The sequence below is a fragment of the Oryctolagus cuniculus genome, chromosome 4, assembly GCF_051225735.1.
Source record: "Oryctolagus cuniculus isolate XC-2025 breed Fujian yellow rabbit chromosome 4, ASM5122573v1, whole genome shotgun sequence".
Taxonomy (NCBI): Eukaryota; Metazoa; Chordata; class Mammalia; order Lagomorpha; family Leporidae; genus Oryctolagus; species Oryctolagus cuniculus.
Window position 1 is genome coordinate 79,272,196 of NC_142870.1, and position 16,098 is coordinate 79,288,293.

At 40.3% G+C, this 16,098-nt stretch overlaps 1 protein-coding gene across 8 annotated transcripts in view; it reads left to right on the plus strand.

The window, feature by feature from the left end:
* The window catches only part of SEC22A (SEC22 homolog A, vesicle trafficking protein), a 59,514-nt gene that overhangs the window by 16,443 nt on the left and 26,973 nt on the right, over positions 1–16,098 (plus strand). For all 8 annotated transcript variants that reach the window (XM_089331811.1, XM_089331812.1, XM_070072209.2 and 5 more), the window contains 2 exons: positions 7,404–7,567; positions 8,647–8,841. In XM_089331811.1, the coding sequence (XP_089187937.1) occupies positions 7,404–7,567; positions 8,647–8,841 (359 nt within the window). The remainder of the gene's footprint in view (positions 1–7,403; positions 7,568–8,646; positions 8,842–16,098) is intronic.

Below are 16,098 nucleotides of genomic sequence, written 5' to 3' on the forward strand. Positions count from 1 at the left end.
GATGTAAAGAAGCTCCTTGGAGATTGCAAAGCTAAGAAATGATATGTTTGAACCCCAGTCTGCGGAGTCAGGATTCTTACTGTTCTCCAGTAAAGGTGGGAACTGCCCCCCTTTATCCTTTACCCTTTTCTCGACTGGATGCATTCCTCATTCTCTCCACTTCTTATTGAGAGAGAGATGAAGTAGGGAAGAGCAGTAAGTAAGATATCCATCCCCCTTGGATTGTGAAGTAATGAACAGAACATGTGTGAAGCTGAAATTGACGGGCAGCATTGTCTTGTTGGAGACTAGATGTTTGGTGGTGACAGTGTGGCAGGGGAGTGCCACCCACTGATATTAGCAAACACCTGGGCAAAGGAGATAGCCTGTGTTTCCAGCTTTCCTGGTTGTCTCATTCCTAGCAGCACAGCACTCTTCTAGAGTTGATAATGGCCAAATGGATAGCTGTTCAGCACCAAATAGGTTACATAGGCTCTTATAAACTGACCTAGCAAACTAATGATTGTTGCAATACAGTTTCTCTGGGAAAAATGAGAACTGGATGTAATAAACTTTGGGACTACAAATAATAGCTAAATTAGGAATTATCTGTGATTGGTTATCTGAAAAAGTTAGGATCTTTATTCTCTGGAATATAAAAGTCCAGATTAATTCTGCAGCAAAGAAAATGAAGAATGTCAAAGACAGACTTTGAATGGTCTGTTTTTTGTTTGTTTGTTCATTTTAAAGATTTATTTATTTGTTTGAAAGGCAGAGTTACAGAGAAGCAGAGAAGAGAGAGAGAGAGAGGTTTTCAGTCCACTGATTCACTCCCCAGATGGCCGCAATGACCAGAGCTGTGCCGATCTGAAGCCAGGAGATTCTTGGGGTCTCCCGTGGATGCAGGGGCCCAAGGAATTGGGCCATCTTCCACTGCTTTCCCAGGCCATAGTAGAGGGCTGGATCAGAGGTGGAGGAGGCAGGACTTGAACCAGCACCCATATGGGATGCCGGCACTGCAGGCGGTGGCTTTACCCACTACGCCACAGTGCCGGCCCCTTGGTTTACTATTACAAGCTGCCATTGCCTGATATATTGCATATTAATACATATCTTCTTGTTTAGTGAAGTTAAATTAGTGGCTTTCATTGATCTTCTGTTTGTGAGATAATCTATTCATGATTTTGCTCTTCTGTTTCAGGGAGTAATTGAAAGTTGGCCCTATAAGTGAGAAAGGTATTAGAAAATGTGGAAGGGCCGGCACCGTGGCTCACTTGGTTAATCCTCCACCCGTGACACCGGTATCCCATATGGGCGCCGGGTTCTAGTCCTGGTTATTCATCTTCCAGCTCTCTGCTGGGGCCCAAGAGGGCAGTGGAAGATGGCCCAAGTGCTTGGGTGCCTGCACTCGTGTGGGAGACCAGGAGGAAGCACCTGGCTCTTGGCTTTGGATCGGCGCAGCGTGCCGGCCATAACGGCCATTTGAGGGTGAACCAATGGAAGGGAGACCTTTCTCTAACCCTAACTGTATAACTCTGCCTGTCAAATAAAAAAAAGAAAAAAAGAAAATGTGGAGTTCCCAGTAGAATGCTACATATGGTGGACACTCAGTGTTGCTGAGTTCTCTTTATGGTTTTATTTCCTTACTGATGTGGAAGTCTTATTTGAAAAATATTTATTTTTTTCATCTTGAAAGGCAGAGAGACAGAGATATGGAAAGAAAGCAAAAAGGTAGATGGGGAGACAGAGATATAGAAGTCTGCTGGGTCACTCCCCAAATGCATTAAACAGTCAGGGCTAGGTTAGGTGGAAGCCAGGAGCCAGGAACTCCATCCAGGTCTCCCACGTGGGTGGCAGAGACCCAAGCATTTGAGCCATCACCTGCTCCCTCCTAGGATGCATTAGCAGAAAGCTGGATCAGCAGCAGAGAAGCCTAGATGTGCACTAGCACTGTGATACTGGACATGGGCATCCCAAGTGGTGGTTTAACCTGCTGTGCCACAACACCTGCTCCAGTGACAAAGTCTTATTTTCCTATTAGACATATTTCCAAAAATTTGGGGAAAATGGAGTTAGAAAGTGTTGATTTTAATGCAAAAATTGTAAAATCCATTTATAGTTTTTTCATAATATATAATTTTCCACGAACTTCTTGAAATCCCTTGAAATTATGGATTTCAAATATTTTTTGCACCATAAAAACCTTATCTTTTAGTTTCATATCCTTGTTTTTGGTGATAATAAAATCTGTAGAGTTGCTCACCTTTTATATTTAATTTTAAATTGTTTATTTTAGTGAAATTCAGTGGGGGGGTTTCTAATTCAAAAATGATGTTTCTTATACTTAGCAATTTTAACAATAGAGTATGGATGGTGTGTGCTACTGGAGAACATTTCTGTACACAGGCAAGCTGTTTGCTTTGCAAATGTGGCTACAGAGGATAAGCACATTTTCTAAGTCTGCTGGTACAATTGCAGAGTGAAGATTATGCTATATGTCATTCAGGTGTTAATTACTGTTCGATTCATTTATAAATAGTTTGCTATATATCTTGTCATTTAGCATGCTACAAAATGCAGTTGTGGATAATTATCTTGTTTTGTATCATTGCTTGAAGTACATCCCCAGTAACTACTGCAAGTTCCTGGCAGACAGAGAACTTTCCTTTGACATCCAAGCACAGATGAGCAAACGTTGACATTCTCCAGGTGTTTTATTGTCAACTGAGGGGAATTTTGCTAAGCATTAGTCTGATGCAGCAGGCCAAAATTGTCCTCAAAAGGCCAGTGTTTAATTGGTGATATGTAAAAGTTCTCTTAACAGTCTGTAAATAAAATTAAATTCCAGAAAAAGCTTAATGTCTAAAACCATGTATTTATTTTGTTAGTCTTCAGGAGTCATTTGTTGTATGGCTTAGATATATGATGGAATTAGCTTTTTAAGAAAGTGATTAGGGACCAGCACTATGGCATAGCAGGTAGGGCTGCCACCTGTGGCACCAGCATCCCATAGAGGCACCGGTTTGAGTTGGCTGCTCCACTTCCAATACAGCTCCCTGCTAATGCCCCTGGGAAGGCAGCAGAAAATGGCCCAAGTACTTGGGCCCCTGTACTCATGTGGGAGAACCAGAGGAAGCTCCTGGCTCCTGGCTTTGGACTGGCTCAGTTCTGGCCGTTGTGGCCATTTGCGGAGTGGACCAGAGGATGGGAGATTTCTCTGCCTCTCTTTCTGTAACTCTGCCTTTCAAATAAATAAATAAATCTAAAAAAAAAAAAAAAAAGAAAGTGATTAGAAGGAGTAAACTCTTCTCTTTATGTGGAGCTTGAACTTCTGCAGCCTTACCTGTTCAGGAAACACATGATCCTGGAGAGGCCTAAAGAAGATCATAGTACACCTGCCAGGGAGGGGAACCACAGTGTAACAAAATTTTTGGCAACAAAGTCCAGAAGTGAAAGGGAAGACATGTCCATTAGAACCATATAGCCATGGCTGGCGCCGCGGCTCACTAGGCTAATTCTCCACCTGTGGCGCCGGCACTCGTATTCTGTCCCAGTTGCCCCTCTTCCAGGCCAGCTCTCTGCTGTGGCCCGGGAGGGCAGTGGAGGATGGCCCAGGTCCTTGGGCCCTGCACCTGCATGGGAGACCAGGAGGAAGCACCTGGCTCCTGGCTTCGGATAGGCGCAACGCTGGCCATAGTGGCCACTTTGGGGGTGAACCAATGGAAGGAAGACCTTTCTCTCTCTCACTCTCACTCTCTCACTGTCTAACTCTGCCTGTCAAAAAAAAAAAAAAAAAAGAACCATATAACCTCCTGCAGAGGTGAACGGTCCTATGTGGCTGTGGGAACATCCCTCACTTTAAAGCAGGAGCATGGCAAAGACTTACTGATCTGTACTCTAAAGCCTTCTAGAGAGAAGTAACTAGAAAAGTAGGTGAAGTTCTATTCTTTTCTGTCATTATTCAAGTATTTATTGAGCTTCTGTTTTGCATAGATGCCCCTGGAGTGTACAATACTCTGTGCATTGATAATATTCAAAAATTAATGTATAAACAAGTAACTGAATGATGCCATCTTCACACTCGTTTATTCACTGACTATTGGGCACTTATTGTGTACGCTATTGTAGATGCTAAGAATGTAGCGGTGAAAAACGCTGAAATCACCCCTGCTCACGGAGCATATTTATTAGTGAGAGAGACATTTCAGCAAATAAGCACAAATGCATAATTACAAATGTTCATGAAGGAAAATGACATCTGCTGCGGGATAGCCATGGGAGTGGGAGAGTTTAGACTGTGTGCTCTGGGAGGGATTTTAAGTCCGAGGACTGAGATGAGTAGGAGTTAACCAGTTCAGAATTGGAACGTGGTGGAGGCAGGATTGGCAGCACTGTAAGTGGAGAAGACAGCCTTTTGAAGTGTCTCAGGTTGGGAGTTGGTTGGCATCCCAGAGGAGCTGAAACAAGGTTAGTGTGGCAGGAATGCAGGAGGGAGTGGAGTTGTACAAGATCAAGTGGAAAAGTTGGCAGGGCTTCCAGAACATGCCTGTGATATGTGTTCTAGAATCCTCAAGTTTCATTATTAATTCAGGCAGAGAGAGGTAGAAAGTGAGAGATTGATTTGTGGCTGGGGAAATTGAAGAACAGTTGGTGGATTAGGACATAATTGGCTTATACAGTGTGGAAGCTGTTGTTGTATATCAGCAAGAATACAGGCTTGGGAGTTAGAGCTAAGTTCATCCCAGCTCTGTTTCTTAGTGGTATGTGGCCTTGAGTAAGTTACTAAGCCTCTCTGAGCCTCTGTTCTTTCATTTGCAGAAGACAGGGTAGTAGCACCCCTTTATTGAGTGAAATGAAATAAAATATCTAAAGTACTTAAATTAGGTCTGACTCATACTGAGTGGGCAGTAAATAGTACGTGCTATTGTTCCTGTTCCTGCAGTTGTTCTTCCTCCTTAAGGCAAAAGGACAACTGCCAGATTGTCTATAAAATGTAAGCTAAGTGAACCTGCTGACACAACTAAGCTATGCGTAACCAGCGAGCTCGCGGTGACTTTAGACTATTGGAAAGGTGGTCCTCTGTGAAACTGTGGGCATCTCTCAGTCTGTCCCAGGGGTAGTTGAAAAAGCAGGATTTTTTTTAAAAGATTTATTTATTTGAAAGAGAGAGAGAGAGAGAGAGAGAGAGTGAGAGATTGTCCATCTGCTGGTTTACTCTTCAAATGGCCACAATGGTTGGGGTTGGGCCTGGCTGAAGCCAGGAGCCTGAACTCCATTTGGGTCTCCCACATGGGTGGCAGGAACCCAAGCACTTGGACCATCTTCTGCTGCTTTCCCAGGTGCATTAGCAGGGAGCTGGACTGGAAGTGTAGCAGCTGGGACTCCACCCCTCATATGGGTTGCCAGCATTGCCAAGTGGCACTTAAACCACTGTACCACAATGCCAGCCCTCCAAAAGCAAGATTTTTAAAATTACAAACATAAATCCACTAAACTGTATGTACTTTTTAGAAAACTGGCTTTGTATTTAATAGAAAACATTATAAGGCTAAATTCACTGTGAGAAGCCATAATATTGTAGACCACTGTAGAACCTTTACAGAGAGTATATCATGCAATTATAATAAATTAAAGACTCTGAAAAATGCTAACATACAATCTTTTAAAAACATAAGGTTTCCTTTATTTTGCATACAATCCTCTTGTTAAATTTAGCACAAGCAAGATAAACCATCTGGGATAAACTATCATGTAGGTGGGTGCCTGAGGTTCACTGTTGTTAATATGGAAAATGCTGTAACTCATTAAACTGATTTTAAGAACTACTGATAGATGATAACCTGTACTTTGAAAGACATTGCACCAAATAACTGTGTATTTGGTAGAACTTTGGACAGAAATTCCAGAAGCCTAAAATCAGCAGTTTTACCACTAATATATTTCACACCATTAATAACAGGTGATTAAGGGAAGGCATTTGTCCTAGCGCTAAGATGCCACTTGGGACACCCGCATTCCTTATCAGAGTGCCTGGATTCAAAGCCCAGTCCATTCCTACTTCCACCCTTGGGGCAACTCAAGTGGTTGCTTCCCTGCCACCCACATGGGAGATCTGGATGGAGTTCCTGGCTTCCAGCTTCATTCTGGCCCAGCCCCATCTGTTGCAGGTGTTTAGGGAGCAAACCAGTGGATGGGAGCTGTCTTGTCTCTCAAAAAAAGAAAAAGATTAATACTCGTAGATGCCATCCCCGTATCATTTGGCAGCCCTGGAGTGGTCTTTTTAAAAGGATTCACACACACAAAGGCATCTACTTAGAAGCTTATATACTTATTTGTTTGCATGTGCATAGACTCTCACTGGAAGGATACATAAGAAATTAGTATTATGATTTGTCTGAGGGAAGGAGAGAGAACTGAGTGTCTCTGGGCAGGGGTGGGGATGGTACACTTTAAGGACAGGGTACCCTTCATTTTTGGTTTATTTTAAATTTGAATCATGAACATATTTATTCCAACAATTAAATTAAAAGTACTCAATTCTGCTTCTACAATATTAGAGAAAGAGGAGTGTGGGGTCTAGTGTAGATCAGGATTTAGAGTTAATATTACTGTGATGGATTAGCAGGGCCTGGCACAGGAGTGGGTAGTTACAGTCTGTACGCATGGTTTAGTTCCTGTGATCTGAGTCAACTAGGTGGATACCACTGTAAAAGGAAGTTGAGGTGATTTTATTACACGGGGTTAATTTGTGTTCCATGCTTTGCTTATTTATTATAGAGGGAAGGCTGTTCTAGAAAGGTATTTAGTTTTTTCCCACTAAAACATGATTAATTTTTTCTTTTTTAATGTTTAGGACTGTTTTTAAAATTAATTAATTAATTCGAAAGGTAGAGAAAGAGAGAACTTCCCTCCACTGATTTACTCCCAAATGCCTGCAACATCCAGTGCTGGGGCAGACCAAATCCAGGAGCCATAACTCCATCACAGTCACCCACAAGGTGGCAGGGACCCAAGTACTTGGGACATCATCCACTGCTTTCCCAGGCATGTTAGCAGGAAGCCGGATTGGTAGCAGCAGTAGCTGGGACTTGAACTGGCACTCTGACATGGGATGCCAGCATCCTCAGCGGCAGCTTAACTGCACCCTGACACCCACCCTATATTTGTATAACCTTTCTCCTGCTTTCTAACCCAAGTGACAAGTGTCTAAAGCGTTAGGAGTATATTCCATCTTTTTTTCCTGCTGTTTGAAAACTACAACTTATAATAGTATTATATTTTGTTTCCTTTAATTTTTTTCTGGGATATATAATAAATGTTAAAATCTTGATTGCCAGTTGATGGTATATGGAACCAGTCTTGTGAAACAATGAATTACCTTGATTTAATTTGAAATTTTAAAACCGATGTTTTTTACACTGTAGTTTTATTAGTTCTCTGGGAGTGAGCTACATGATGTTGTGCACTGAAAATTACCCAAATGTTCTCGCCTTCTCTTTCCTGGATGAGCTTCAGAAGGAGTTCATTACTACCTATAATATGATGAAGACAAATACTGCTGTCAGACCGTACTGTTTCATTGAATTTGGTAAGGGCCTGATTTTTTTTTTCCTTTCCATTGTCCTGTCTCCATCCAGTCATAAGCACGTCTTCATCTAATACTAGGAGGCAAGGGGGAAACTTCTATTACCTTGCTTTTGATATAATATTTGGCAAATGACCTTTAAATTTTGGCAACTTCTTACTTTACTTAGATGTCTATTAGAAAAAAAAGATCTGTGAAGGGGATTGTGATTGTTGGCCCGAAGAATTAGTCCCAGAGGGCACAGTTTCTGAGTGAGAAATTTATGAACCAGAAATTCAGAGTTTTGTGTGTATATGGTAATCTTTTATAGTCTGCTTTATGTAGAACAGGGGTCAGCAAGCACTTGCTGTTGTTGAAAACAGCCATCAGCTCTACATAAATGAATGAGTGTAATTATGTGTTCTAGTACAACTTTATTCACAAAAACAGCAGGCTAGGCTTGGCCTGTGGGTAGTAGTTTGCTCAACTCCTGATGTAGAAGAAAAAAAAAAAGTGAAACCAACTTGTGAATAGTAAAAACAAAATGACACTTGAAAGAGATCTAGAAAATGTCTTTTATTGTTTTCATTAAAATTAGTTTTTAAAACATATATCCTAATTGTGTGGATTGGTAGCAGCAGTAGTTGGGACTTGAACTGGCACGCTGACATGGGATGCCAGTGTCCCCAGCGCAGTTATAGAAACTTGTAACTTAGAGTGTATGTTCTTATGTAATTAAAACTAGTAAATCTGATAGATTTAATATCTCATCATGAGATGAGAATCCCTGTAAAACTTAAGACTTTGGTAGAAAGTTGAAGCGGCTTTTGTTTCTATAATTCCTTGAAGTAGATATAATATGTTCAGGTAGTGTTAAATTCTTTATTTTTTTACAATTACTAGTTTCTAGAGTGTGAAACTGATGACTCCATGATACATTAACCATTAAACATAATATTAGAATATTCCATGACAAATTGAGCAGTTTTGAGTAATAAAATGAACTGTTTGATCTATAAAATTTACTGTCCATAAACATCACACTCTCAAATGATTTAATTAACAAATGACTGCAAGGACATTTATTTTTTTATTTCACATAGATAACTTCATTCAGAGGACCAAGCAGCGATATAATAGTCCCAGGTCTCTTTCAACTAAAATAAATCTGTCTGACATGCAGACGGAAATCAAGCTGAGGCCCCCTTATCAGATTTCCATGTGTGAACTGGGGTCAGCCAACGGAGTCACATCTGCATTTTCTGTTGACTGTAAAGGTGCTGGTAAGATTTCTTCTGGTGAGTTCTGGTTCTCAATTATTTCTTTTAAAAAAGCTTTTTGGTAAGAGCTGAGGAACTCTTGAAAATGGATTACTTTAATATTTTAAACTAAGTGCACAAGAGAGTTTAGACAAGCAAACCTTTCCCCAGAGGTTTCTAAAGGAAGCTGCCAGATATGTGACTGATCGGGAAGACATTTTCAAATGGCAGTCTCAGAGGATCTCTGCTAGGACAGCATTTAAGAACGTTGCTTTGTAAACATTTTTCCAGAAATGAAAGATTTTAATATGTATTTATAGGCATGTAAAGTGTTTTGTGTTATTTCTGAATGCTACTTCAAATCCAGGGTTCTTGACTGTCAGAGAAAATGTAAAAACTTTAGCAAATCATCTACTCCAGGCTTTGGGAGCCTCCCAAAGAAATAATACCATCCCCAACAGTTGTGATAGGATGGAAACTTCTGCCTAAAATGGAAACTTCATTATTTCGTAAAGTAGTATGTGCCATTGTTGAACTGCTTTAAAATTTTTTTCTTAAATATTAACCTAAAGTTTACTTTCCTGTAATGCCTCCCAGTTAGTCTAAGTTCTATGAGTCTTCCTTTAGCTGAACCAGAATAGCAGTTAAGTTAGCAATCTGCATCTTTTTCACCTTTTAAGTCTAATATACTTCATATAAAATATCTTCAGTTCCCTTAGCCTTTTCTCTGTGGCATTTTGATGTATGCCTATCCCAGAAGCTTCCTCTAGACATCCTTTATTTAGTTTGTTAGTATTCTTTAATTGTGGACTGACAATACTTCACATTTGATTTGATTAATACAAATGTGGAGAAGGAAGGAACATACTGAACTAAAATAATGCAGCCCATCATTACTCAAGATAACAAGGACAAGAAATAAAATGGCATCTAGATTGCAAAGGAAGAATAAAATAGCTTTTTGCATATAATATAATGTTCTATTTAGAGAAACCTGAGGAATCCACCAAAAAAAAAAAAAAAATAGAATAGTCCAGTGAGGTTTCAAGATTCAAGATCAATAAACAGAAATCGATTATATTCTGAACACTAGCAGTGGACAGTCTGAATATGAAATTAAGAAAAGCCTAAACACTGAAAACTACAAAATAACATAGAAACAAATTAAAGAAGACCTAAATTAATGTTCCTGGATTGAAAGACAAATTTTTTAAGATGGCTGTACTCCCCAAATTGATACACAGATTCAGCACAATCTCTATGGAAATCCAGCTTATTTTTTTTTTTTTGTACAAAAATTTATAAGATGATCCTAAAATTCATATGGAGATGCAAGGAACAGAGAATAGCTGGAGTAATCTAGAAAAAGAACAAAATTGGAGGACTCACACTTCCAAACTTGCTAAGTTACAATAAACAAGACTGTGGTTCTGGTGTGTGTGTGTTTTTTTTTTTTTTTTTTTTTTTTGACAGGCAGAGTGGACAGTGAGAGAGAGAGACAGAGAGAAAGGTCTTCCTTTGCCGTTGGTTCACCCTCCAATGGCTGCTGCGGCCGCACTGCAGCCGGCGCACCATGCTGATCCGATGGCAGGAGCCAGGTACTTCTCCTGGTCTCCCATGGGGTGCAGGGCCCAAGGACTTGGGCCATCCTCCACTGCACTCCCTGGCCACAGCAGAGAGCTGGCCTGGAAGAGGGGCAACCGGGACAGAATCCGGTGCCCCGACCGGGACTAGAACCCGGTGTGCCGGCGCCGCAAGGCGGAGGATTAACCTAGTGAGCCGCGGCACCGGCTTGTGGTTCTGGTTTAAGGATAGACATGTAGGTAAAAAAATAGAATTGAAAATACTTGGCCAATCCATTATTAAGTGTGGTGCTAAGAGGAATAAGTAGGAATAAGTAGGAATAAGTAGGAATAGCCTTTTCAACATGGTTCTTGGACAGCTGTATATCCATGTACAAAAGAATATGGAGTTGAATGCCTATCTCAGGACATATATAAACATGGATCAAAGTCCTGGATTTAACACCTAAACCTGTAAGACTCTTAGAAGAAAACATGGGTGTAAATCTTTGTGATTTTTGTATTTGGTGTTTCAGATTTGACACCAAAAGCACAGTGAAAAAAGAAAACGTGAATAAAGTGACTTCATCAAAATTAAAAGTTTTTGTGCTTCAAAGGACATCAAGAGTGAAAAGACAACCCACAGAATGGGAGAAAATATTTATACTTTATATACATGGTAAGGGACTGGTATCCAGAATATATAAGTAACTTAAAATTTGACAATAAAAAGACAACCCAATTTAAAAACATGGGGAAAAGATTTGATAGGCATTTCTACAAAATTGTACAACTGACTAATTAATTAGCACATAAAAAGATGTGTAACGTCAGTCATCAGGGGAATGCCAAAGAAAACTACAAGGAGATAACACTTCATACCCACTAGGATGGCTAAAATAAGAAATACAGATAGGAAGAAATTTGGTGAGGATGTAAAGAGATTGGAAGCCTCATCCACTGCCGGTGCAGCTGTAAGATTGTGCAGTGGCTTTGGGGATAGATTGGAAGCTTCTCAAAAACTCAGGCACAGAGTTGCCTTGTAGGCCAGCAGTCCTGCTCCTAAGTCTGTATCCCAAAGAAATGAAAACGTGCATTCTCATGCTTGTCATGTCCACACACACAAACATATGTGCATGTTCACAGCAGCATTATTCAAAGCACCCAAGAAGTGGAAACCACCCAGGTATCCCTCATCTGATGACTGGACAAGTAAAATGTGATGTGTCTATTCATGGAATATTACTAAGCAACGAAAAGGAACCAAGTAATAAAAGATGGTACAGCATGGGTGAATCTGAAAAACATAATGCTAAGTGAAAAAAGCCAGATATAAAAGTCCAAATTTTTATAATTTTATTTACACAACATGTCCAGAATAGACAAATCTAAAGAGAAGTGGGTGAACTGGTTCTTACGAAGGCTGCAGCTCAATTTTGAATCACAGTGATCCTTAAACCTGGAGCAAGATGATTCCACCGTGCTTAGTGTGCCGGAGATCCTGGTAGGAACAAATAAATATCTTTTTTTTTGGAAGAAGACAGTTCATAAGATTCAAACAATGCCTACAACAAAGATTTTGAAAACAGAACGTGTAGTGAATAGTAACCAGATACCTGGAGAAATTAGACTATGTGAACATAAACTATCAGAAACACATATACTAGGTCTGATAGACACAGTGGAAGCCAGAAGACAATTTAACGATATGGTCTAAAGGATGAAGGCATATAACTGCAAATGTGGAATCGTATGCTAACAAAATAGTGTGAAAGAATGAAGTGAAGTGGCAAGAGTGTATATTCTTGTACCGCTCTTGCTGCTGCTTTTAGCAGAGAGAACAGTTAGTCTTTCACCTGTAAGTACAAGTGTGACGTTTAATGTATGGTTTATGTGGGTGCTTTTATAAAAGGTTGAGAAAACTCCCTTCTATTTCTAGTTTGATGAGAGGTTTGGTAATGAGGAATAAAAGTTGTATTCTGTCAAATGCTTTGAATCTATTGTGTGATTTTCTTTTTAAAGTCTGTCTTGTATCAGATTACACTGATAGCTTTCATATTTATGAATGGGAAGAATGAATAACTTTAAAATGTGCATACTACCCAAAGCAATTTACAGACTCAATGCAGTTCCTACCAAAATCCAAGTGATATTTTTACAGAACTAGAAAAGTCTACTAATATCACTACTGAAAATTTATAGAACCACAAAAAACTTTGAATGGCAAAGGGAACTTGAGAAAAATTAAATAATCGGGAGATATTACACACACTGCCTGGCTTTAAGATACATAACAAAGATACAGTCGTTTTTAAAAATGTTTTTGTTTCTTTGGTAACATTTTCAGTTTACAGTATAGTCAAAAGATCAATGCTTCACTAAATAAAAACTTCAACAAATAAAAACTAAAAAGAGTATTTTCATCAGTAACATAACATTGATAGCTTTTTGAATGTGAAACATTTCTGTGACAAGCTCCACTTGGTCATAATGTATTATCTTTTTTTCTGTGTTGTTGGACCTGATTTGCTAAAATTTTGTTCAGATATTTTACACCTATATTCTTGAGGGAATTCATTTGTAGTTTTTTTTTTTTTTTTTGGTAATGCCTTTGTCTGGCTTTACTGTATTTTTAAAAAAGATTTATTTATATATTTGAAAGAGTGACAGAGAGGGAATAAGAGAGAGAGAGAGAGAGAGAGAGAGAGAATGAGCGTCCATCCATTGGTTCACTCTGTAAATGGCCGCAATAGCTGTGCCTGGGCTAGGCTGAGCCAGGGGGCAGGAACTCCATCAAGGTATCTGTGTGGGTGGCAGGGTCAGGTAAAGCTAGCCTCAGAGAATCAGTTGGAAGCTATTCCCTCTTCACTTTTTGAGAAATGTTTCTGTAGACTTTTTAATCTTTCAGTGTTTTGTAGAATTCACTGTGAATGTGCTTATGTTGCCCTTGAAAGCTAGCAGGGCGTACTGGTCAGAATCTTTTCTTAGTGGTGTGGGTTGCGAGGAGCATCAACTTGAGCCTCAGTTTTAACATATTGTAGACCTTTGACCATCAGAAACTGAATCGTGCTAGCCTTCTGTAATTTCATAATTTCTTTCCATTCTCCGGCATACGTGTATCTTCCTGGGGCTTGTATCCTAAGGCATATACTACTGTCCATTCAGATAGTACCAGCAGGAGCCCATCAATTATGTGGACCAACATAACATTATATGGGGTGTTAATGTGTTGGATCCCTGTCATCCAGGCGTCAGAAAACATTTTTGTAACATTCCAGATATTGCAGACTGTGTTGCAACTTTGCTGGTCAAATGCATTAAGAAAAAAAAAAAAGCCATAAATGATGTGTAAAGAATGAGTGGAGTGAATTTGGCCTATGGCACACAGAGTTGATACGGCACAATGGTAATATGGTAAATTTACTGATATGTCACGTAAAAGTAAAGTACTTCTGATTTTCTCTGTTTATTAGGATAAAGAAAAAGTTTAGCCAATTAGTGCCCACATGTCAGAAAACGAATTGATTTTTTTTTTTTGAAATTTTAAAAAATTTAATTGAAATACAGAGAGAGAGAGAGAGAGAGGTCTTTTATCTGCTGGTTCACCCCCAAATGGCCACAATGGCCGGAGCTGAGCTGATCTGAAGCCAGGAGCCAGGAGCTTCTTCTGGGTTTCCCATGTGGGTGCAGGGGCCCAAGGACTTGGGCCATCTGCTGCTTTCCCAGGCCATAGCAGAGAGCTGGATCAGAAGAGGAGCAGCCAGGACTAGAACAGGCACCCTTATGGGATGCCGGTGCTTCAGGCTGAGGCTTTAACCTGCTGTGCCACAGCACCGGCCCCCCAGTTGATTTCTTGTATAAAGAGACTGAATCTGAAAAAGCGTGTGTGTTTGGGACCTACAGAAATCTGCTGTTGTCCTCCAAGATACAAAAATTTTGCATACCTAAACTGCAGAGTTAAATGGGACTATAGTATGGATCATTGCCATGCTTATTTATCTATTTTTATTTAACAGACAGAGTGACAGAGAGGGAAAGAAGAAAGGAGGGGGGTTGGGGAGGGGAGAGACATCGAGATCTTTATATCTTCCATTACTGGTTCACTCCTCAAATGCCCACACTAGTTGAGGCTAGACCAGGCCGAAGACAAGAGCTTGGAACTCCATCCAGGTCTCCCATGTGGGTGACAGAGACCCAAGTACTTGAGCCATTACCTGCTGCCTTCCAGGGTGGTCATTGGCAGGAAGCTGGATTGGAAGTGATACCTGATTTGTCATAACTCTTAGCCTAGTATTCAGACTGTCAATTTGTTTTGACCTCCATTTCCGACTCTGTTTCCCCCTAATCTTCACAAGCATTCCTTTGAGCCTTACGACACCACTAGTAATACCTAGTTAAGAACATCAGTTCTAGAGTCAGTCTGCTTGGATTTAAATCCCAGTTCACTTTATGTCAGCAAGTGATCTTGGCCTCCTCTTCTGAAATTATTCCCCTCCCTTCCCATCACACACAGGATAAATGTAGTGCCTACCTTGTTGGGTTGATGGAAGGATGGAATGAGGTTGTATGGGTAAAGCACTTGGTGCCTGGCTCACTGGGAGTAGCCACTCTTAGCAGGAGTAGAGGTAGGAGCAGTGGTTGTTCCTGCTGTTACTTGGTCCTTCCGTTTCCATCTTTATGCTCGTGTTCCTTTCTCTGAGCAGAATGCTCTTCTTCCTGTTTTATGCCAGATCACATTCGATCCATCTTCAAACATCTTCCCTGATTCTTGTTTGCACCTTCCCCCAGCTGTATTTCCTCTTTTGCATTCCCTAGCTTTTAGCTTAGGATGCTGTTACTGTCATATGCTTATCTGTCTGTCCATCTCCTTTTAAAAAGTTAGGAGTACCTTGAAGGCAGATTTGTATTTTCTAAAATATATAATCCTAAACAGAATAATGCCAAAAGGTATTTGTTGAATGAATGTATTAAATCACTCTAACCTACATCCCTTTGATTCCAAATGATTCATTTTTACTTCTTTCATATTTTTTTAAAGATTTGTTTATTTATTTGAAAGGCAGAGTTACAGAGAGGCAGAGGCAGAGAGTGAGGTCTTCCACCTGCTGGTTCACTCCCAAAATGGCCATAATGGCTGGAGCTGGGCCAATCTGAAGCGAGGAGCCAGGAGCTTCTTCTGGGTCTCCATGTGGGTGCAGAGGCCCCAAGGCTTTGGCCATCTTCTGCTTTCCGAGGCCATAGCAGAGAACAGCTGGGACTCGAACCGGCTCCCATAGGGGTTCCCTTCCCTGCAGGCGACGGCTTTACCCAGTATACCACAACGTCAGCCCCTCTTTCAGAATTTTTTGCAAACTCTATAAATCATTGGTACATTTTGAGAAAATTTTTATTATGGACACACCATTATTGAGTTCAAAGACACTAATTTTAAAAAGGCATCGAAGCAGAAAATAATAACAAAAACAACAAAACAAAAACTGTCCAGGTGGCATTGCATTGGATTCAGCAAAATTACTTTTTGCTGTGCTGCTTTTGATTTGTTTTTGTCCCAGAGGCAGTCTGCACCTAAAAGTGCCTAGCATAGTGCCAGCTTGAAGTGTGCAGTGATCATTGTGCATAACAATGGATCTAAAGTCCAGTAAGTTGCTAGTTCAGTTTGTTAGAGTGGGAAATGGCCCTTAAGGAGGGTCACCTGTCATGTTCTGGGCAGATGGAGTTTTTTTGATAACCATTC